At 45.8% G+C, this 25,000-nt stretch overlaps 1 protein-coding gene across 2 annotated transcripts in view; it reads right to left on the bottom strand.

Annotated features, from left to right (window-relative positions):
- The window catches only part of LOC115114713 (ephrin type-A receptor 3-like), a 229,942-nt gene that overhangs the window by 83,805 nt on the left and 121,137 nt on the right, over positions 1 to 25,000 (bottom strand). For both annotated transcript variants that reach the window (XM_029643184.2, XM_029643185.2), the window contains exons 6-9: positions 15,529 to 15,684; positions 4,324 to 4,659; positions 1,860 to 1,972; positions 1,077 to 1,239 (exon numbers count right to left, since the gene is read on the bottom strand). In XM_029643184.2, coding sequence (XP_029499044.2) covers positions 1,077 to 1,239; positions 1,860 to 1,972; positions 4,324 to 4,659; positions 15,529 to 15,684 — 768 coding nt within the window. The remainder of the gene's footprint in view (positions 1 to 1,076; positions 1,240 to 1,859; positions 1,973 to 4,323; positions 4,660 to 15,528; positions 15,685 to 25,000) is intronic.

Below are 25,000 nucleotides of genomic sequence, written 5' to 3'. Positions count from 1 at the left end.
GGCCTTCATGGTCGAATTACTGCAAAGAAACCACCACTAAAGGACACCAATAATAAGAAGAGACTTGCTTGGACCAAGAAACATGAGCAATGGACATTAGACTGGTGGAAATATGTTGTTTAGTCTGATGAGTCCAAATTTGAGATTTTTGGTACCAACATTAGTGTTTTTGTGAGACACAGAGTTTGTGAACGGATGATCTCCTCTTGTGTGGTTCCCACCGTAAAGCATGGAAGGGGAGGTGTGATGGTGCTTTGCTGGTGACACTGTCTGTGATTTATTTGGAATTCAAGGCACACTTAACCAGCATGGCTACCACAGTATTCTGCAGTGATACGCCATCACATCTGGTTTGTGCTTAGTGGGACTATAATTCATTTTTCAACAGGACAATGACCCAACACACCTCCAGGCTGTGTAAGGGCTATTTGACCAAGAAGGAGAGTGAGGGAGTGCTACATCAGATGACCTGGCCTCTACAATCACCCGACCTCAACCCAATTGAGATAGTTTGGAATTAGTTGGACCGCAGAGTGAAGGAAAATCAGTCAACAAGTGCTCAACATATGTGGGAACTCCTTCAAGACTGCTGGAAAAGCAAAGCTATCAAGGCAAAGGGTGGCTACTTTGAAAAAGCTAAAATCTAAAAAATATTTGTATTTGTTTAACACTTTTTTGGTTACTACATGATTCCATATGTGGTTACTACATGATTCCATATGTGTTATTTCATATTTGTGATGTCTTCACAATTATTCTACAATGGAGAAAATAGTAAAAATAAAGAAATACCCTTGAATGAGTAGGTGTTCTAAAACGTTTACCTGGTACTGTATTTAGAAACTTGTTTAATTCAGAAACCATCAAATACCGTAAAAAATAAGACAAATATTTTGCTACGATATTTTGTCCATATCGCCCAGCCCTAGGACTGCCCTAATGGAGGTGAAGAGGTAGAGGTGAGATATTGCAGAGGTAAAAGAAGAGAGGAAGATGAAGAGAGTCCAGAAGAGGATGATAGGTGGAGACAGAGATAAATAAAAAGACACAGCAGAGAGAGAGGAAGAGGAAGAGACCTTCGTGGCTGGTCTCCAGTTCTATCTCTCCTCCGTAGTTGCCGTATCCCCCGTCGGTTCTAGCTCGGACACGGAACACATATGTAGTACCAGGCTTTAGACCGTCTACAGTCATCACATTGGACCTGGTCTTTAGGACTGTGTAGTTCTGCTCTCTCTGGTTCTAATGGGAGAGGAAGAGAGAGAGAAAGATGGAGATAAATAGATGGAGAGAGAGAGATATATGAGAGAGAGAGAGATGTGAAGTGAGTGTGTGTGTCAGTGAGAAACCTCCTTGCAGTGCCTATGATACCTTCTCTAATGAGAGGAGCTCCACTACACTGATTAACACTGTTAATGTGGAATATTACCACTGATCCCTGCCAATAACACACACACCCACACACACACACACACACACACACACACACACACACACACACACACACACACACACACACACACACACACACACACACACACACACACTCTCACGCACACACACACACACACACACACACACACACACACACTCTCTCGTTCTCTTCATACACGTTCCTGTTTTATTTAGCCTGCCTGCTGCACTTGGTGGACATACACTTCCCTTTCGGGGCCGTTCGATGTGCAGAGTGAGCTAAATCAAGTGCACTCCTGTGCTTATCAGATCCATTAAACACTGGCTAGAGAGTCCACACTGGGATTTTCAGGTCTGAGTCTGACATTAAGTAAGAAGAGAAGAGAAGGATGAGATGGGAGGAGAAGAGAAGAGAAGGAGAGAGAAATGGAGGTGTGTATGTGACTCACCTTCTCATAATAAATGACTTCATACTCCACTATGGCTCCATTGGGTCTGTCAGGGCCCTGCCACGCCAGAGTGATACTGTCCTTACTCCTCCTCTCCTTCAGGACCACACTCACTACAGAGAGAAATAGACAGACAGACAGAGAGAGATATAGGTTAACCACACTCACTACAGAGAGAAACAGACAGACAGACAGACAGACAGACAGACAGACAGACAGACAGACAGACAGACAGACAGACAGACAGACAGACAGACAGACAGACAGACAGACAGACAGACAGAGATATAGGTTAACCACACTCACTACAGAGAGAAACAGACAGAAACAGACGGACAGACAGACAGACAGACAGACAGACAGGGGTCACATACTGTATGTGCACATGTGTATGTAATGACTTTGTGTGTCTGTATCTGTACGTGCGTGTGTGTGCATGTGTGTGTGTGCTGAGTAAGCCGATGGGTGTCTCTGAGGGGTTCCGTGGTATACATCGCTATCTCTTCACTTTCACCCCCTCATCACAGAGTGCTGGGTGGGCACAGGTAGGAATGTGTGTGTACAGAGGAGACATGTGGAACTGTTAACGAGGTTAAATGTCCTCTCCTCCTCTCATCGCCCCTCTCCTTTACTCCCACTCCTCTCCTCCTCTCCCGCTCTTCTCCTCTCCTCCTCTCCCACTCCTCTCCTCACCTCCTCTTCCACTCCTCTCCTCTCCTCCTCTCCCACTCCTCTCCTCCTCTACCACTCTTCTCCTTCTCTCATCACCCCTCACCTCACCTCCTCTCCCTCTCCCACTCCTCTCCTCCACCCCCAATCCTCTCCTCCTCTCATTCCCCCTCACCTCATCTCCCATTCCCCTCTTTCTCTCCTCTCATTCCACCTCTCCTCCACTCCCAATCCTCTCCTCCTCTCATTCCCCCTCACCTCCTCTCCCACTCCTCACCTCCGCTCCCACTCCTCTCCTCCTCTCCCAATCCTCTCCTCGCTCCTCACCTCCTCCCTCATCCTCACCTCCCACTCCTCTCGTCCTCTACCACTCTTCTCCTTCTCTCATCACCCCTCACCTCACCTCCTCTCCCTCTCCCACTCCTCTCCTCCACTCCCAATCCTCTCCTCCTCTCATTCCCCCTCACCTCATCTCCCATTCCCCTCTTTCTCTCCTCTCATTCCACCTCTCCTCCACTCCCAATCCTCTCCTCCTCTCATTCCCCTCACATCCTCTCCCAAACCTCTCATCACCCCTCACCCCCTCTTCTACTCCTCTCCTTCTCTCATCCTCTCATCATCCCTCACCTCCTCTCCCACTCCTCTCCTTGCCCCTCTCCTCCTCTCCCACTCCTCTCCTTCTCTCATCACCCCTCACCTCCTCTCCCACTCCTCTCCTCCTCTCATTGCCCCTCTCCTCCTCTCCCACTCCTCTCCTCGCCCCTCTCCTCCTCTCCTTCTCTCATCACCCCTCACCTCCTCTCCCACTCCTCTCCTCCTCTCATTGCCCCTCTCCTCCTCTCCCACTCCTCTCCTTCTCTCATCACCCCTCACCTCCTCTCCCACTCCTCTCCTCCTCTCATTGCCCCTCTCCTCCTCTTCCACTCTTCTCCTGCTCTCCTTGTCTCCTCTTCTCATTACCCTTCACAATTTTTCATCACCCCTCACCTCCTCTCCTACTCCTCTCCTCTCCCACTCCTCCTCTCATCACCCCTCACATCTTCTCATCACCCCTCACCTCCTCTCCCAATCCTCTCCTTCTCTCATCACCCCTCACCTCCTCTCCCACTCCTCGCCTCCTCTCCCCTCTCCTCCTCTCATCACCCCTCACCTCCTCTCCCACTCCTCTCCTCCTCTCATTGCCCCTCTCCTCCTCTTCTACTCCTCTCCTCCTCTGATTGCCCTTCACATCTTATCATTACCCCTCACCTCCTCTTCTACTCATCTCCCACTCCTCACATCTTCTCATCACCCCTCACCTCCTCTCCCACTCCTCACCTCCTCTCACACTCCTATCCTCCTCTCATCACCCCTCACCTCCTCTCCCAATTATCTCCTCTCACCCCTTACTGACACATCCCCTACATGGACCCCATTACTTACATTCACACTCCACGTCCCCCTCAACCTTTCCTACACACACACACATTCACACTCCACGTCCCCCTCAACCTTTCCTACACACACACACACACACACACACACACACACACACACACTCATTCCATTCCATATATGTGGCTGGATCCAATGAGCAGCAAATGTAAACAAGTAGTAATTGAGAGTCTTCAGCAGAGCCTGATAGGCCTGATGCATAGTCATGAGCCCTGGTTGAAGGGCTTGGGCTCATGTGTGTGTGTTAGACAGTAGTCCAATGAACATTACTGAGTGGCATTGACTGCTTCAACACTGAGGCTGTAATGTGTGTGTGTCTATATGCGAGCCTATGCATATATGTATGGCTGTGAGTTCCTACCTGTCTGGCTGGTGGTGACATTAACTATCACAGCTCCTCTGGGTGTAGAACTCAGGTCAGAAACTCCATTCAGGCTCTCAATGGTGAAGCTGTAATTGCTGTGTGGCTGCAGGTCAGTGACCATCACCATAGTCACAGAGAGACCAAACTGCCTCGGCACAAAATGTACGCCGTTACCGCAGGGCGTGCACTTCCTGCGGTCGCCGGAGCACTTCCTGCAGTGGAGGCTGTAGGTGATGTCGCCTCGGCCTCCCATGTCAAGAGGGGGACTCCATTCTAGTGTGACACACGTCTCGTTGACAGTGGAGATGGGGTTCTCTGGAGCAGAACAGGGACCTGAGGAGGAGAGAGGGGCGAGGCGGTGAGTGTGTGTGTGTCTATGGCGTGTGTCTATGGTGTGTGTCTATGGTTTGCGTCTATGGTGTGCATATGTGTGTATGCGTGTGCATGTGTGTGCATGCGTATATGCATATGTGTCTTCGTGTGTGCTGGGATGATAAATGGTGGTTCAGGCTCTGAGCTGATGACATCTCATCAACAGCAAGATGAGTAGTGAGGCCCAGGGGGCCTGTAAAGCCTGGGCCTTTCCTGATCAGGCTGCCCAGTGGCAGGCCTCTGTAATGGGCAGCAGGTTAGGGCCAGGGGGAAATAGAGGCTGCCTATCTGATGACAGCAGATGATGTGTGACAGGCAGTCTAATGTATGCCCCTTTCTCTGTCGTCCTCTCCCTTCCCCCTCACATCCTCTCCTCTCTCTCTCTTTCTTTCTCTCTCTCTCTCTCTCCCTTCCCCCTCAAATCCTCTCCTCTCTCCCCTATCCTCCTCTCCCTTCCCCCTCTCCCCTGTTCCTCTCCCTTCCCCTTCACATCCTCTCTTTCTTTCTTTCTTTCTTTCTTTCTTTCTTTCTTTCTTTCTTTCTTTCTTTCTTTCTTTCTTTCTCTCTCTCTCTCTCTCTCTCTCTCTCTCTCTCACTCTCTCTCACTCTCTCTCTCTCCCTTCCCCCTCACATCCTCTCCTCTCTCCCCTATCCTCCTCTCCCTTCCCCCTCACATCCTCTCCTCTCCCCTCTCTCTCTCTCTCCCTTCCCCTTCACATCCTCTCATCTCCCCTTTCCTCCTCTCCCTTCTTCGTGTTCTCTACTGATCTCAGCTCTTCCATATTGTAATTTACACTCCTCTCTCACCCCTATTTCTCCCCCTTTTCAACTCTTTCAACGCCTCTCCTCTCCCACATCCTAACCTGTCATCACCTTTCAATCCACCCAAACAAGCTCATCTCATCACCTCCTTCTTAGAGTGAGAGGCAGAGAGATTATAGCATGTAGAAAGAGTGATGGAGAGACAGAGATTATAGCATGTAGAAAGAGAGTGATGGAGAGGCAGAGAGATTATAGCATGTAGAAAGGGAGTGATGGAGAGACAGAGAGATTATAGCATGTAGAAAGAGAGTGATGGAAAGACAGAGAGATTATAGCATGTAGAAAGAGAGTGATGGAGAGACAGAGAGATTATAGCATGTAGAAAGAGAGTGATGGAGAGACAGAGAGATTATAGCATGTAGAAAGAGAGTGATGGAGAGACAGAGAGATTATAGCATGTAGAAAGAGAGTGATGGAAAGACAGAGAGATTATAGCATGTAGAAAGAGAGTGATGGAAAGACAGAGAGATTATGGCATGTAGAAAGAGAGTGATGGAGAGACAGAGAGATTATAGCATGTAGAAAGAGAGCGATGGAGAGATAGAGATTATAGCATGTAGAAAGAGAGTGATGGAGAGACAGAGAGATTATAGCATGTAGAAAGAGAGTGATGGAGAGACAGAGAGATTATAGCATGTAGAAAGAGAGTGATGGAAAGACAGAGAGAGTATAGCATGTAGAAAGAGAGTGATGGAGAGACAGAGAGATTATAGCATGTAGAAAGAGAGTGATGGAAAGACAGAAAGATTATAGCATGTAGAAAGACAGTAATGGAGAGACAGAAGATCGAGTGAGCGACAGACATATGCACCTGTGTATGCGCTGGTGTGTGTGTGTGTGTGTGTGTGTGTGTGTGTGTGTGAGTGTGTGTGGCGAGGACAGGTGACATCTGCAGAAGTCGTTTCTCATTTCCAGCTGATATCCCCTGTCACATCACACCTGCTGCAACGATGAATGTGATTGATCTGGGATTGACTGGGTGTACTTGTGTGTGCCTCATAATCTCTTCCACTCTCTCTCTACCCCCCTCTACAATCCTCTCTCTCTCTACCCCCCTCTATAATCCTCTCTCTCTCTACCCCCCTCTACAATCCTCTCTCTCTCTACCCCCTCTACAATCTGCTCTCTCTCTACCCCCTTCTACATTCCTCTCTCTCTACCCCCTCTACAATCCTCTCTCTCTCTACCCCCTCTACACTCTGCTCTCTCTCTACCCCTTCTACATTCCTCTCTCTACCCCCTCTACAATCCTCTCTCTTTTACCCCCTCTATAATCCTTTCTCTCTCTACTCCGCTCTACAATCCTCTCTCTCTCTACCCCCTCTACAATCCTCTCTCTCTTTACCCCCTCTATAATCCTTTCTCGCTCTACTCCGCTCTACAATCCTCTCTCTCTCTACCCCCTCTACAATCCTCTCTCTCTTTACCCCCTCTATAATCCTTTCTCTCTCTACTCCGCTCTACAATCCTCTCTCTCTCTACCCCCTCTACAATCCTCTCTCTCTTTACCCCCTCTATAATCCTTTCTCTCTCTACTCCGCTCTACAATCCTCTCTCTCTCTACCCCCTCTACAATCCTCTCTCTCTACCCCATCTACAATCCTCTCTCTCTACCCCCTCTACAATCCTCTCTCTTTACCCCCTCTATAATCCTTTCTCTCTCTACTCCGCTCTACAATCCTCTCTCTCTCTACCCCCTCTACAATCCTCTCTCTCTTTACCCCATCTACAATCCTCTCTCTCTACCCCCTCTACAATCCTCTCTCTCTCTACCCCATCTACAATCCTCTCTCTCTCTACCCCCTCTACAATCCTCTCTCTTTACCCCCTCTATAATCCTTTCTCTCTCTACTCCGCTCTACAATCCTCTCTCTCTCTACCCCCTCTACAATCCTCTCTCTCTCTACCCCCTCTACAATCCTCTCTCTCTTTACCTCCTCTATAATCCTTTCTCTCTCCCTCCATCCGCCTCTCTCTTCTCTCTCCCTCTTCTTCTCCTCTCTCTCTCTTCTTCTCCTCTCTCTCTCCCTCTCCCCCCCTCTCTCTCTTGCTCTCTCTCTGTAGGATATGCATCAGGATGTGGTTTGTGGTTGGTGCCCATCGATGCCCAGTATCTCCGGTAGACTCAGACAGACAGATTTAGAAACAGATCCTATACAGGAGCATCACTAAGTATCAGAGAGTATCAATGAATCATGGTATCAGTGTCATCTGATAGAGTCAGGCTGTATCACAACTGGCCATGATTGGTAGTCCCATATTGCGGTGCACAATTGGCCCAGCGTCGTCCGGGTTAGGGTTTGGCTGGGGTTATCATTGTAAATAAGAATTTGTTCTTAACTGACTTGCCTAGTTAAATAAAGGTTAATTAAATAAGTACAAATAAAATTGACGTACAAGGGCGATGCACACAAGTTGGTGACAGAATAAGGGGGAGTTCTTACAGAACGCCAGCAAAAAAGCCTCTATTTGCACGTTGCTTGTGAGTGCATTTCACACTACATTTGGATTATAATTGGATTTTAAGGCTCGTATGACTGTCCTGCTTAATATAATGTTTGTGTCATCATTGAAAATCAGCTGCATTATATATAAAAAAAACACTTAAACCTCAACCAGTAAAAAGGCTCTTTGATGGCTTTTGATCAATAAGTGTTAGCATTCAGCTAACAACTGCTGCATCCAAAATTGTTATTTTGCAAAGATCACAACCAAATATAATCTTAGTGACTGTTTCAAGCAAGAATCAAAACATCATTGTAAGCATATGAGAAGCATATGTAAGCACTCAAAGCTATGATGCGGGCATGCCCCAAGGGTCAATACTGGGGTCCCTCCTGATCAGCCTGTACATTAATGATCTGCCTTCTGTCTGTACTGGGTCTGAAGTTCAAATGTATGCAGATGATACAGTGAAATATGAGCATGCAGAGAGCAAACAACAAGCTACACAAGAACTCACTACTGCAATGGTCCAGGTTACAGAGTGGCTCATTGACTCACTACTGTAATGGTCCAGGTTACAAAGTGGCTCATTGACTCACTACTGTAATGGTCCAGGTTACAAAGTGGCTCATTGACTCACTACTGTAATGGTCCAGGTTACAAAGTGGCTCATTGACTCACTACTGTAATGGTCCAGGTTACAAAGTGGCTCATTGACTCACTACTGTAATGGTCCAGGTTACAAAGTGGCTCATTGACTCACTACTGTAATGGTCCAGGTTACAAAGTGGCTCATTGACTCACTACTGTAATGGTCCAGGTTACAAAGTGGCTCATTGACTCACTACTGCAATGGTCCAGGTTACAAAGTGGCTCATTGACCCGTGTTTGCATCTCAATGTGAAAAAAACTGTCTGCATGTTCTTCACAAAGAGGGCAAGACCATTTCCGGAGACCTTCTCCCTTACCTCACCTCGCTCATCAACTCATCCCTGACCGCTGGCTACGTCCCTTCCGTCTTCAAGAGAGCGAGAGTTGCACCCCTTCTGAAAAAACCTACACTCGATCCCTCCGATGTCAACAACTACAGACCAGTATCCCTTCTTTCTTTTCTCTCCAAAACTCTTGAACGTGCCGTCCTTGGCCAGCTCTCCCGCTATCTCTCTCAGAATGACCTTCTTGATCCAAATCAGTCAGGTTTCAAGACTAGTCATTCAACTGAGACTGCTCTTCTCTGTATCACGGAGGCGCTCCGCACTGCTAAAGCTAACTCTCTCTCCTCTGCTCTCATCCTTCTAGACCTATCGGCTGCCTTCGATACTGTGAACCATCAGATCCTCCTCTCCCCCCTCTCCGAGTTGGGCATCTCCGGCGCGGCCCACGCTTGGATTGCGTCCTACCTGACAGGTCGCTCCTACCGGGTGGCGTGGCGAGAATCCGTCTCCTCACCACGCGCTCTCACCACTGGCGTCCCCCAGGGCTCTGTTCTAGGCCCTCTCCTATTCTCGATATACACCAAGTCACTTGGCTCTGTCATAAACTCACATGGTCTCTCCTATCATTGCTATGCAGACGACACACAATTAATCTTCTCCTTTCCCCCTTCTGATGACCAGGTGGCGAATCGCATCTCTGCATGTCTGGCAGACATATCAGTGTGGATGACGGATCACCACCTCAAGCTGAACCTCGGCAAGACGGAGCTGCTCTTCCTCCCGGGGAAGGACTGCCCGTTCCATGATCTCGCCATCACGGTTGACAACTCCATTGTGTCCTCCTCCCAGAGCGCTAAGAACCTTGGCGTGATCCTGGACAACACCCTGTTGTTCTCAACTAACATCAAGGCGGTGGCCCGTTCCTGTAGGTTCATGCTCTACAACATCCGCAGAGTACGACCCTGCCTCACACACTAAGCGGCGCAGGTCCTAATCCAGGCACTTGTCATCTCCCGTCTGGATTACTGCAACTCACTGTTGGCTGGGCTCCCTGCCTGTGCCATTAAACCCCTACAACTCATCCAGAACGCCGCAGCCCGTCTGGTGTTCAACCTTCCCAAGTTCTCTCACGTCACCCCGCTCCTCCGCTCTCTCCACTGGCTTCCAGTTGAAGCTCGCATCCGCTACAAGACCATGGTGCTTGCCTACGGAGCTGTGAGGGGAACGGCACCTCAGTACCTCCAGGCTCTGATCAGGCCCTACACCCAAACAAGGGCACTGCGTTCATCCACCTCTGGCCTGCTCGCCTCCCTACCACTGAGGAAGTACAGTTCCCGCTCAGCCCAGTCAAAACTGTTCGCTGCTCTGGCCCCCCAATGGTGGAACAAACTCCCTCACGACGCCAGGACAGCGGAGTCAATCACCACCTTCCGGAGACACCTGAAACCCCACCTCTTTAAGGAATACCTAGGATAGGATAAAGTAATCCTTCTCACCCCCCCCCTTAAAAGATTTAGATGCACTATTGTAAAGTGGCTGTTCCACTGGATGTCATAAGGTGAACGCACCAATTTGTACGTCGCTCTGGATAAGAGCGTCTGCTAAATGACTTAAATGTAAATGTAAATGTTAAAACCCATTCAGTCTGTCTACAAACAGGCTCTCAAAGTGCTTGATAGGAAGCCCAAAAGCTATCATCACTGTTACATCCTCAGAAAGCATGAGCTCCTGAGTTGGGAAAATAATGTGCAATACCCCGACGCATGTCTTGTATTCAAGATCTTAAAAGGCCTGACTTAAATGGTCTTTCCACTACATATGGCAGCAGATCCACAAGGTCTGCCAGGAGAGGTGACTGTATAGTTCTCTTAAGGATAAGCACATTTAGTCAATCTGCTTTCTCTGTGAGAGCTTCCTATGTTTGGAATACACTGCCATCAGACACACTGCACCACCTATCACACTTTCACAAAAAACATGAAGACATGGCTAAAGTGTCACACCCTGACATTAGAGATCCTTTTTATGTCTCTATTTTGGTTTGGTCAGGGCGTGAATTGGGGTGGGCATTCTATGTTTTGTGTTCTATGTTTTCTATTTCATTGTGTTTGGCCGGGTATGGTTCTCAATCAGGGACAGCTGTCTGTCGTTGTCTCTGATTGGGAACCATACTTTGGTACCCTTTTTCCCACCTGTGTTTGTGGGAAGTTGACTCTGTTTAGAGCACTTTGCTTTTGAGCTTTACGGTTGGTGTTTGTAGTATTTATTGTTTTGTTTGGTGTCATTTTGATTTAAATAAAGAAAATGTACGCTCACCACGCTGCGCTTTGGTCCTCTCCTTCCAACAGCCGTGACATAAAGGCCAATCAGATTTGTGAACATAATCCCAAATTGTGTATTGCCGCTTTCCATGTTGTCTGTAGCTTGTGAGGTGAGGTGTTGCTTCTATGGATTTTGTCTTGTTGCTTTTTGTGCTATGTTCCTCTGTCTGCATGCTACGTCTTGCTTGTGTAACATTATAACTTTAGACCTTCCCTTCGCCCATACCCGGGCGCGAACCAGGGACCCTCTGCACACATCAACAACAGTCACCCTCGAAGCATCGTTACCCATCGCTCCACAAAAGCTGCGGCCCTTGCAGAGCAAGGGGAACTACTACTTCAAGGTCTCAGAGCAAGTGACGTCAACGATTGAAACACTATTTAGCGCGCACCACCGCTAAATAAGCTAGCGTTTCACATCCGTTACACTTGTCTTATGTTGCTCTGCGTGTGCTCACTGCTCAATGATTGCCTGTATTTTTATTGTAATTCTTTTTAACCTGTTGAGTGTAGGGGGCAGTATTTTGATTTTTTGGATGAAAAACGTACCCATTTGAAACGGCTTATTTCTCAGGACCAGAAACTAGAATATGCATATAATTACAGTGGAGTCAGGCGCAGAGGGCAGAAGATACGAAGGAAAAACGCTTTAACCTCTTGAAACTAGGGGGCACTATTTTTATTTTTGGAAAAATAACGTTCCCAAAGTAAACCGCCTGTTTCTCAGGACCAGATGTATATAATTGTCAGATTAGGATAGAAAACCCTCTAAAGTTTCCAAAACTGTCAAAATATTGTCTGTGAATATAACAGAACTGATATTGCAGGTGACAACCTGAGGAAAATCAAACCAGGAAGTGGCTTCTATTTTGAAAGCTCCATGTTCCATAGCCTGCCTTTGCTCCATTTAAAGGGATATCAACCAGATTCCTTTTCCTATCGCTTCCTCAAGGTGTCCAGTCTTTAGACATGGTTTCAGAAAAATGAGAGGAGTGGAAAAATGAGCGAGAAAGATAACATCGCGTCAGTGGATAGCTGGGTGTTCGCATGAGTTTTGCTTGCGCAACAGAGTGAGCAGCCATTGTCTCTCCCTCTCCTATTGAAAAAGCGATAGCACCGGTTGATATATTATCGATTATAAATTTTAAAAACAACCTGAGGATTGATTATAAAAAACGTTTGACATGTTTCTGTGGACATTAGCGATACTATTTGGAATTTCCGTCTGCGATGTCGTGACCGCTCGAGCCTGTGGATTTCTGAGCATAACGCGCCAAACAAGTGGAGGTATTTTGGATATAAAAATAATCTTTATGGAAAAAAAGGAACATTTATTGTGTAACTGGGAGTCTCGTGAGTGAAAACATCCGAAGATCATCAAAGGTAAGCGATTCATTTTATTGCTTTTCTGATTTTCTGACCAAGCTACTTTAGTGCTAGGTGTTCATAATGTTTTGTCTAGTGATCGATAAACTCACACAAATGCTTGGATTGCTTTCGCTGTAAAGCATATTTTCAAAATCTGACATGACAGGTGGATTAACAACAAGCTAAGCTGTGTTTTGCTATATTGCACTTGTGATTTCATGAAAATTAAATATGTTTAGTAATTTTATTTGAATTTGGCGCACTGCAATTCTGTGGGTGTTGATGAAAATGATCCCGCTAACGGGATGGGATGGGGTGCGTCAAGAAGTTAATGCAACCGCTGTGAATGATTTCAAAAAAACTTATTGCTTACGGAATAAGCAAACTAAGATTTCAAACTAAGTACAGAATCAATCATTAGGATGTTTTTAACATATAGCTTCAATAAAGTTCGAACCGGAGTATTCCTTTGTTTCTTGATGAGCAATGGAACGCAAGTGGATACCATGAGGAATGAGCGTGATCAGAAAATGGCTGACTGCCAGTCACCTGATAGATTCTGCTCTCATTCAGTTCCACAACACAGTAGAAGTCTCATTCAAATTTCTATAGATGGTTGACATCTAGTGGAACCCATAGGAAGTGCAACATCATTAATATATCAAGGGGATTTCATTGGGAACTGTGTTGAATACATACCAAGCTCAGATTTCTCACTTCCTGTTTTGATTTATCCTCAGGATTTTGCCTGCCATATGAGTTCTGTTATACTCACAGACATCATTCAAACAGTTTTAGAACTATCCGATAGTAATAATAATATGCATATATTAGCAACTGAGACTGAGGAGCAGGCCATTTACTTTGGGCAACTTATTCATCCAGGCTTCTCAATACTGCCCCCCAGTCATAACAAGTTTTAACAGTCTGATGGCCTTGAGATAGAAGATGTCTTTCAGTCTCTCGGTCCCAGCTTTGATGCACCTGTACTGACATCGCAGGGAGTGGCTCAGGTGGTTGTTGTCCTTGTTGATCTTTTTGGCCTTCCTATGATATCGGGTGGTGTAGGTGCCCTGGAGGGCAGGTAGTGTGCCCCTGGTGATCCGGTGATGCGTTGTGCAGACCTCAACACCATCTGGAGAGCCTTACGGTTGTGGGCGGAGCAGTTGCTGTACCAGGTGGTGATACAGCCTGAAAGGATGCTCTCGATTGTGCATCTGCAAAAGTTTGTGAGTGTTTTTGGTGACAAGCCGAAGTTCTTCAGCCTCCTGAGGTTGAAGAAGCGTTGCTGCGCAATCTTCACCTCTCTGTCTGTGTGGGTGGACCATTTCAGTTTGTCCGTGATGTGTACGCCGAGGAACTTAAAACTTTTCACCTTCTCCACTACCGTCCCGTCGATGTGGATATCGGGCCGCCCCCTCTGCTGTTTCCTGAAGTCCATGATCATCTCCTTTGTTATGTTGACATTGAGTTTGAGGTTATTTTCCTGACACCACACTCCAAGGGCCCTCACCTCCTCCCTGTAGGCCGTTTTGTCGTTGTTTGTAATCAAGCCTACCACTGTAGTGTCGTCTGCAAACTTGATGATTGAGTTGGAGGAGTGCATGGCCATGCAGTCATGGGTGAACAGGAAGTACAGGAGAGGGCTGAGAATGCACCCTTGTGGGGCCCCAGTGTTGAGGATCAGCGGGGTGGAGATGTCGTATCCTACCCTCACCAGGAAGTCCAGGACCCGGTTGCACAGGTCGAGACCTAGGGTCTCGAGCTTAATGACAAGATTGCAGGGTACTATGGTGTTAAATGCTGAGCTTTAGTCGATGAACAGCATTCTTACATAGGTATTCCTCTTGTCCAGATGGGTAAGGGCAGTGTGCAGTGTGATTGCGATTGGGTCGTCTGTGGACCTATTGGGGCGGTAAGCAAATTGGAGTGGGTCTAAGGTGTCAGGTAGGGTGGAGGTGATATGGTCCTTGACTAATCTCTCAAAGCACTTCATGATGACGGAAGTGAGCTTTCTTGGGAACAGGAACAGTGGTGGCCCTCTTGAAGCATGTGGGAGCAGCAGACTGGAATAAGGATTGATTGAATATGTCCGTAAACACACCAGCCAGCCGGTCTGCGCAGGGCTCTGAGGACGCGGCTAGGGATGCCATCTGGGCCGGCAGCCTTGCGAGGGTTTTAACATGTTTAAATATTTTATCACGTTGGCTGCAGTGAAGGAGAGTCCGCATGTTTTGGTAGCGGACCGTGTCGGTGGCTTTGTATTGTCCTCAATGCGAGCAAAGAAGTTGTTTAGTTTGTCTGGGAGCAAGACATCCTGGTCCGCAACAGCGCTGGTTTTCTTTTTGTAATCCGTGATTGACTGTAGACCCTGCTTCATACCTCTCGTGTCTGAGCCATTAAATTTCGACTCTACTTTGTCTCTATACTGACGCTTAGCTTGTTTGATTGCCTTGCGGAGGGAATAGCTACACTGTTTGTATTCGGTGATGTTTCCGGTTGCCTTGCCCTGATTAAAAGCAGTGGTTCGCGCTTTCAGTTTTGCCCGAATGCTGCCATCAATCCACGGTTTCTGGTTGGGGAATGTTTTAATAGTCGCTGTGGGTTAAACATCACAGATGCACTTGCTAATAAACTCGCTCACCGAATCAGCGATGCTATGCAGTGTATAATATACATTTTTGTAGCTCTGAGTCTCTACTTTCATCCAATGTAAAAAACACCATTTTACATTTTGCTACATAATACTGTATTCAGGTGGTGAGTCAGATATGATTATAAAGAGCTCTCTGTGAATTAATACTTTTACAAAAGGCTCTATGTCAAAGAAGACGAAATGACAATGGACTCAACTGATGTTTTGTGGAAGTGCTTGTTTACAAGTGTATCAAAGTGAGTGTGCATGTGTGTTCTTGTGTGTGTGTGTGTGTGTTACTCACGTGTGCAAGCCATGGAGCGTGGGTCCGTCTCTGCGCGGTGGAAACCTTTCTCACACACGCACTCGGAGGCTCTCTCCAGGTGGGAGGAGCTATGTGGCGGGCATTTTGTGCAGTAGGCGTCGGTCGCTGAGGCCTTGTAGGAACCTGGTCTGCATGCTGGAGAGAGGTAAACAAGAAAACAGGCTTAGAAATCTGCCGCTACACATGGTCTACAAGGTAAGACAGAGGAGGGAACTAGAAAACACAAGGTTACAAATAAGACATAGATCATTTGATTTCTATATTTCTATTTTTCTATGGGGTCTACAACCTGAAGTGTGTAAAAAAGGGTTACAAATGAAACACTACTGAAGGTGGTGTAACACTAATGAAGGTGGTGTAACACTACTGAAGGTGGTGTAACACTACTGAAGGTGCTGTAACACTACTGAAGGTGGTGTAACACTACTGAAGGTGCTGTAACACTACTGAAGGTGCTGTAACACTACTGAAGGTGGTGTAACACTACTGAAGGTAGGGTAACACTACTGAAGGTGGTGTAACACTAATGAAGGTGGTGTAACACTAATGAAGGTGGTGTAACACTACTGAAGGTGGTGTAACACTACTGAAGGTGGTGTACCACTACTGAAGGTGGTGTAACACTAATGAAGGTGGTGTAACACTACTGAAGGTGGTGTAACACTACTGAAGGTGGTGTAACACTACTGAAGGTGGTGTACCACTACTGAAGGTGGTGTACCACTACTGAAGGTGCTGTAACACTACTGAAGGTGGTGTACCACTACTGAAGGTGATGTAACACTACTGAAGGTGGTGTAACACTACTGAAGGTGGTGTAACACTACTGAAGATGCTGTAACACTACTGAAGGTGGTGTACCACTACTGAAGGTGCTGTAACACTACTGAAGGTGGTGTAACACTACTGAAGGTGCTGTAACACTACTGAAGGTGGTGTACCACTACTGAAGGTGCTGTACCACTACTGAAGGTGCTGTAACACTACTGAAGGTGGTGTAACACTACTGAAGGTGCTGTAACACTACTGAAGGTGGTGTACCACTACTGAAGGTGCTGTAACACTACTGAAGGTGGTGTACCACTACTGAAGGTGCTGTAACACTACTGAAGATGCTGTACCACTACTGAAGGTGCTGTAACACTACTGAAGGTGGTGTACCACTACTGAAGGTGCTGTACCACTACTGAAGGTGCTGTAACACTACTGAAGGTGGTGTAACACTACTGAAGGTGCTGTAACACTACTGAAGGTGCTGTAACACTACTGAAGGTGGTGTAACACTACTGAAGGTGGTGTAACACTACTGAAGGTGATGTAACACTACTGAAGGTGGTGTAACACTACTGAAGGTGGTGTAACACTACTGAAGGTGGTGTAACACTACTGAAGGTGGTGTTACACTACTGAAGGTGCTGTACCACTACTGAAGGTGGTGTAACACTACTGAAGGTGGTGTAACACTACTGAAGGTGCTGTACCACTACTGAAGGTGGTGTAACACTACTGAAGGTGGTGTAACACTAATGAAGGTGCTGTAACACTACTGAAGGTGGTGTAACACTACTGAAGGTGCTGTACCACTACTGAAGGTGCTGTAACACTACTGAAGGTGGTGTAACACTACTGAAGGTGATGTACCACTACTGAAGGTGGTGTAACACTACTGAAGGTGGTGTAACACTACTGAAGGTGCTGTAACACTACTGAAGGTGGTGTAACACTAATGAAGGTGGTGTAACACTAATGAAGGTGGTGTAACACTACTGAAGGTGGTGTAACACTAATGAAGGTGGTGTAACACTACTGAAGGTGCTGTAACACTACTGAAGGTGCTGTAACACTACTGAAGGTGGTGTAACACTACTGAAGGTGGTGTAACACTACTGAAGGTGCTGTAACACTACTGAAGGTGGTGTAACACTAATGAAGGTGGTGTAACACTAATGAAGGTGGTGTAACTACTGAAGGTGGTGTAACAATACTGAAGGTGGTGTAACACTACTGAAGGTGGTGTAACACTAATGAAGGTGGTGTAACACTACTGAAGGTGGTGTAACACTAATGAAGGTGGTGTAACACTACTGAAGGTGGTGTAACACTACTGAAGGTGGTGTAACACTACTGAAGGTGCTGTAACACTACTGAAGGTGGTGTAACACTACTGAAGGTGCTGTAACACTACTGAAGGTGGTGTAACACTACTGAAGGTGCTGTAACACTACTGAAGGTGCTGTAACACTACTGAAGGTGGTGTAACACTACTGAAGGTGCTGTAACACTACTGAAGGTGGTGTAACACTACTGAAGGTGGTGTAACACTACTGAAGGTGATGTAACACTACTGAAGGTGGTGTAACACTACTGAAGGTGGTGTAACACTACTGAAGGTGCTGTAACACTACTGAAGGTGCTGTAACACTACTGAAGGTGCTGTAACACTACTGAAGGTGGTGTAACACTACTGAAGGTGCTGTAACACCACTGAAGGTGGTGTAACACTACTGAAGGTGCTGTAACACTACTGAAGGTGGTGTAACACTACTGAAGGTGCTGTAACACTACTGAAGGTGGTGTAACACTACTGAAGGTGCTGTAACACTACTGAAGGTGGTGTAACACTACTGAAGGTGGTGTAACACTACTGAAGATGCTGTAACACTAATGAAGATGCTGTAACACTAATGAAGGTAATGTAACACTGATGAAGGTGCTGTACCACTACTGAAGGTGCTGTAACACTACTGAAGGTGCTGTAACACTACTGAAGGTAATGTAACACTACTGAAGGTAATGTAACACTACTGAAGGTGCTGTACCACTACTGAAGGTGCTGTAACACTACTGAAGGTGCTGTAACACTACTGAAGGTGCTGTACCACTACTGAAGGTAATGTAACACTACTGAAGGTGGTGTACCACTACTGAAGGTGGTGTACCACTACTGAAGATGCTTTAACACTACTGAAGGTGCTGTAACACTACTGAAGGTGCTGTACCACTACTGAAGGTGCTGTACCACTACTGAAGGTGGTGTACCACTACTGAAGGTGCTTTAACACTACTGAAGGTGCTGTAACACTACTGAAGGTGTTGTAACACTACTGAAGGTGCTGTAACACTACTGAAGGTGCTGTACCACTACTGAACGTGCTGTACCACTACTGAAGGTGGTGTAACACTACTGAAGGTGCTATACCACTACTGAAGGTGCTGTACCACTACTGAAGGTGGTGTAACACTACTGACGGTGCTGTAACACTACTGAAGGTGCTGTACAACTACTGAATTTGCTGTAACACTACTGAAGGTGCTGTAACACTACTGAAGGTGCTGTACCACTAATGAAGGTGGTGTAACACTAATGAAGGTAATGTAACACTAATGAAGGTGGTGTAACACTAATGAAGGTGCTGTAACACTACTGAAGGTGGTGTAACACTACTGAAGGTGCTGTAACACTACTGAAGGTGCTGTAACACTACTGAAGGTGGTGTAACACTACTGAAGGTGGTGTAACACTACTGAAGGTGATGTAACACTACTGAAGGTGGTGTAACACTACTGAAGGTGGTGTAACACTACTGAAGGTGGTGTAACACTACTGAAGGTGGTGTTACACTACTGAAGGTGCTGTACCACTACTGAAGGTGGTGTAACACTACTGAAGGTGGTGTAACACTACTAAAGGTGCTGTACCACTACTGAAGGTGGTGTAACACTACTGAAGGTGGTGTAACACTAATGAAGGTGCTGTAACACTACTGAAGGTGGTGTAACACTACTGAAGGTGCTGTACCACTACTGAAGGTGGTGTAACACTACTGAAGATGCTGTAACACTAATGAAGATGCTGTAACACTAATGAAGGTAATGTAACACTGATGAAGGTGCTGTACCACTACTGAAGGTGCTGTAACACTACTGAAGGTGCTGTAACACTACTGAAGGTGCTGTAACACTACTGAAGGTAATGTAACACTACTGAAGGTGCTGTACCACTACTGAAGGTGCTGTACCACTACTGAAGGTGCTGTAACACTACTGAAGGTGCTGTAACACTACTGAAGGTAATGTAACACTACTGAAGGTGGTGTACCACTACTGAAGGTGGTGTACCACTACTGAAGATGCTTTAACACTACTGAAGGTGCTGTAACACTACTGAAGGTGCTGTACCACTACTGAAGGTGCTGTACCACTACTGAAGGTGGTGTACCACTACTGAAGGTGCTTTAACACTACTGAAGGTGCTGTAACACTACTGAAGGTGTTGTAACACTACTGAAGGTGCTGTAACACTACTGAAGGTGCTGTACCACTACTGAACGTGCTGTACCACTACTGAAGGTGGTGTAACACTACTGAAGGTGCTATACCACTACTGAAGGTGCTGTACCACTACTGAAGGTGCTGTAACACTACTGAAGGTGCTGTAACACTACTGAAGGTGCTGTACCACGACTGAAGGTGCTATAACACTACTGAATGTGCTGTACCACTACTGAAGGTGCTGAAACACTGCTGAAGGTGCTATACAACTGCTGAAGGTACTATACCACTGCTGAAGGTGCTGTACCACTACTGAAGGTGCTGTAACACTAATGAAGGTGCTGTAACACTACTGAAGGTGCTGTAACACTTTGGATAAAAGTGTCTGCTAAATGGTACATACAGTGCATTCGGAAAGTATTCAGACCCCTTGACTTTGTCCACATTTTGTTACATTACAGCCTTATTCTACAATGGATTAAATAAAGGTTTTTCTCATCAATATACACACAATATCCCATAATGACTAAGCGAAAACAGGCTTTTAGAAATGTTTGCAAATGCATTAAAAATAAAAACTGAAATAGCTTATTTACATAAGTATTCAGACCCTTTGCTATGAGACATGAAATTATGCTCAGGTGTATTCTGTTTCCGTTGATCATCCTTGAGATATTTCTACAACTTGATTGGAGTCCGCCTGTGGTAAATGCAATTGATTGGACATGATTTGGAAAGGTACACATCTGTTTTTATAAGGTCCCACAGTTGACAGTCCATGTCAGAGCAAAAACCAAGCCATGAGGTTGAAAAATTATCTGTAGAGCTCCAAGACAGGATTATGTCAAGGCACAGATCTGCGGAAGGGTACCAAAAAATGTCTGCAGCATTGAAGGTCTCCAAGAACACAGTGGCCTCCATCATTTTTAAATGGAAGAAGTTTGGAACCACCAAGACTGTTCCTAGAGCTGGTCGCCCGGCCAAACTTAGAAATCGGGGGAGAAGGTCCTTGGTCAGGGAGGTGACTAAGTAGCCGATGGTCACTCTACCAGAGCTCCAGAGTTCCTCTGTGGAGATGAGAGAACCTTCCAGAAGGACAAACATCTCTGCAGCACTCCACCAATCAGGCCTTTATGGTAGAGTGGCCAGAATGAAGCCACTCCTCAGTAAAAGGTGCATGACAGCCAGTTTGGAATTTGCCAAAAGGCACCTAAAGGACTCTCAGACCATGAGAAACAAGATTCTCTGGTCTGATGAAACCAAGATGGAACTCTTTGGCCTGAATGCCAAGTGTCACATCTGGAGGAAACCTGGCACCACCCCTACAGTGAAGCATAATTGTGGCAGCATCATGCTGTAGGGCTGTTTTTCAGCGGCAGGGACTGGGAGACTAGTCAGGATTGAGGAAAAGATGAACTGAGCAAAGTACAGAGATCCTTGATGAAAACCTTCTCCAGAGAACTCAGGACTTCAGACTGGGGCAAAAGCTCACCTCCCAACAGGATAATGACTCTAAGCACATAGCCAAGACAATGCAGGAGTGGCTTCGGGATAAGTCTCTGAATGTCCTTGAGTGGCCCAGCCAGAGCATGTACTTGAACTCAATCGAACATCTCTGGAGAGATCTGAAAATGTCTGTGCAGCGACGAACGGGAGAAACTCCCCAAAAACAGGTGTGCCAAGCTCGTAGCATTATACCCAAGAAGACTCGAGGCTGAAATCGCTGTCAAAGGTGTTTCAACAAAGTACTGAGTAAAGGGTCTGAATACTTATGTAAATATTTCAGTTATATTTATTTTTATACATTTGAAAAAATTTCTAAAAACCTGTTTTTGCTTTGTCATTACGTGGTATTGTATGTAGATTGATGAGGGCAAAAAACGACTTAATCCATTTTTGAATAAGGCTGTAATGTAACAAAACGTGGAAAAAGTCAAGGGGTCTGAATACTTTCCGAATGGGGTGATTATTATGGGGTGATTATTCTCCTCTGAAGAGAACATGTCCTATCCACAGTCTGGAGATTGAGGGTGTTGGAAACGCAATTCCATAGATGCTTTGTGTGTGTCTGCAGATGGATCAATGCTATGATGGATTCCTTTGGGTTCTGATTGCGTGTGACGAGCGTGTGTTTGTGTTGAGTGTGTGTTGATTGCGTGTGTCGGTGCTGAAGGTCATGGATTTAATCAAGCAACGAGTCGTTCGCCTCGGCACTGCCGTAAATTACCTCACACACACACACACACACACACACACACACACACACACACACACACACAGACAATCACCGAGTGAGCTGCAGCTCAGGGAATAGTAGGAACTGAGCTACCAATGCCTCTCAATGCAAACAAAAAGAAGGCACATTCACATCAAATGTGACCAAGTATTATCCATTAATTCACTCAAACACACACACCAAGAGACTGCAACTTAACTAACCTCACCTAAAAAGACATTACCTAGCAGAAACAAAATTAACAGGTGAGAGAAAAAGAGAGAGAGAGAGCAGGGAAGAAAACTGAAGAAGTGAAAGAGGGGAGAAAAATAGAGATATGAGAGGAGAACGGACCTGTGCCAGAACTAAAATGTTGAGAAAAGGCCTAAAGAGACCACTCATAGTTTACATGTCCCTTCTACTCTCTCTTATTAAATCACTAATGTTCATTAATTTAGTCTCTTCTACTCTCTCTTATTAAATCACTAAAGTTAATTCATGTAGTCTCTCTGGCATATCCAGCTGTATTTTGGCCCAATTTAGGAAAATAATGAATCATAGGGGATCTAAGTCCACTAGCACAGTCCCATATGGACCTTAGCACTGCCTGTGTGTACAAGTGTGAGTCTTTTTCCGTCAGAGAAACGGGAGCACAGAAGGGACCGTGGCCCAATCTTCTCTGGCAAATAAAAAGCCCACACACACACAAACTCACACACACGTCAGTGCAGAGTAGAGTGGTTTTAGTCTACACAGCCTCAGTGGTACGGCAAGGCGGTTTTGATCAGGCAACTGTAAGGACGCCAGGGCTGGCACGAGGCCCCCTGTCTGTCTCTGTCTGTCTATCTATCTGTCTGTCTGCAGCAGCTTTGAGGTCCTTTGTGTCCCTGTTCCAGAACCAGAACACTCCGGAAGAAAAATGTCCCAGGAGAAAAGCCTCTTTTCCATGCCGGTCCGCAGCCTAGCCAACAGCTGACAGGACACACACACACACACACACACACACACACACACACACACACACACACACACACACACACACACACACACACACACACACACACACACACCTAGTTATATGAGCCAAGATCTAACAGGGAAGACAGAGGAAGGAGAGAAAAGGACCCTAGAGAGTTCTCTCTCTGGCACACACACACATACAGTGCCTTGCAAAAGTATTCACCCCCTTTAGCATTTTTCCTACTTTGTTGCATTACAACCTGTAATTTAAATTGATTTTTATTCTGATGTAATGTAATGGACATACACACAATTGTCAAAATTGGTGAGGTGAAATGAATCAAATTACTTAAAAACTGTAAAAACAACAGTAAAACGTATTTATGAAGCCCCTAAATAAGATCTGGTGCAAACAATTACCTTCAGAAGTCACATAATTAGTTAAATAAAGTCCACCTGTGTGCAATCTAAATGTCACATGATCTCAGTTATATACACCTGTTCTGAAAGGCCCCAGAGTCTGCAACACCACTAAGCAAGGGGCACCATCAAGCAAGCGGCACTATGAAGACCAAGGAGCTCTCCAAACAGGTCAGGGACAGAGTTGTGGAGAAGTAGAGATCAGGGTTGGGTTTTAAAAAAAATCTGAAACTTTGAACGTTCCACAGAGCACCATTAAATCCATTAAATCCATCCACCACAACAAACCTGCCAAGAGAGGGCCACCCACCAAAACTCACGGACCAGGCAAGGAGGGCATTAATCAGAGAGGCAACAAAGATACCAAAAATAACCCTGAAGGAGCTGCAAAGCTCCACAGAGCTAGACTTTACGTAAAGAGTGGACATAAAAAAGCCATTGCTTAAAGAAATAAAAGAAGCAAACACATTTGGTGTTCACCAAAAGGCATGTGGGAGACTCCCCAAACATATGGAAGAAGGTACTCTGGTCAGATGAGACTAACATTGAGATTTTTGGCCATCAAGGAAAACGTTATGTATGGCACAAACCCAACACCACTCATCAGCCCGAGAACATCATCCCCACAGTGAAGCATGTTGGTGGCAGCATCATGCTGTGGGGATGTTTTTCATCGGCAGGGACTGGGAAACTGGTCAGAATTTAAGGAATGATGGATGGCGCTAAATACAGGGAAATTCCTGAGGGAAGCCTGTTTCAGTCTTCCAGAGATTTAAGACTGGGACGGAGGTTCACCTTCCAGCAGGACAATGACCCTAAGCATACTGCTAAAGCAACACTCAAGTGTTTTAAGGGGAAACATTTAAATGTCTTGGAATGTTCTTGTCAAAGCCCAGACCTCAATGCAATTGAGAATCTGTGGTATGACTTAAAGATTTCTGTACACCAGCGGAACACATCCAACTTGAAGGAGCTGGAGCAGTTTTGTAATGAAGAATGGGCAAAAATCCCAGTGGCTAGATGTAGCAAGCTTATAGAGACATACCCCAAGAGACTTGCAGCTGTAATTGCTGCAAAATGTGGCTCTACAAAGTATTGACTTTGGGTGGGTGAATGGTTATGCACGCTCAAGATTTCAGTTTTCTTGTCTTATTTATTATTTGTTTCACAATAAAAAATATTTTGCATCTTCAAAGTGGTAGGCATGTTGTGTAAATCAAATGATACAAATCCCTTGAAAATGCATTTTAATTCCAGGTTGTAAGGCAACAAAATAGAAAAAATGCCAAGGGGCTGAATACTTTCGCAATCCACTGTACACACATGCAAACACACACTGTTAAAGTCCATTGAGGATTGTGCTAGTGGACTTACAGTAGCTCCCCTATGATTAATGATTTGCCTAAAATATGTTCAAGGTACAGGTGAAAAAGCCAGAGACACACTCACACCAGATATTAAGGATCTAACATCAGAGACACACTCACACCAGATATTAAGGATCTAACAGCAGAGACACACTCACACCAGATACTGAGGATCTAACAGCAGAGACACACTCACATCAGATACTGAGGATCTAAC

Source organism: Oncorhynchus nerka, linkage group LG9b (assembly GCF_034236695.1).
Source record: "Oncorhynchus nerka isolate Pitt River linkage group LG9b, Oner_Uvic_2.0, whole genome shotgun sequence".
Lineage (NCBI taxonomy): Eukaryota > Metazoa > Chordata > Actinopteri > Salmoniformes > Salmonidae > Oncorhynchus > Oncorhynchus nerka.
This window is presented reverse-complemented; position numbering and strand designations above follow the sequence as displayed.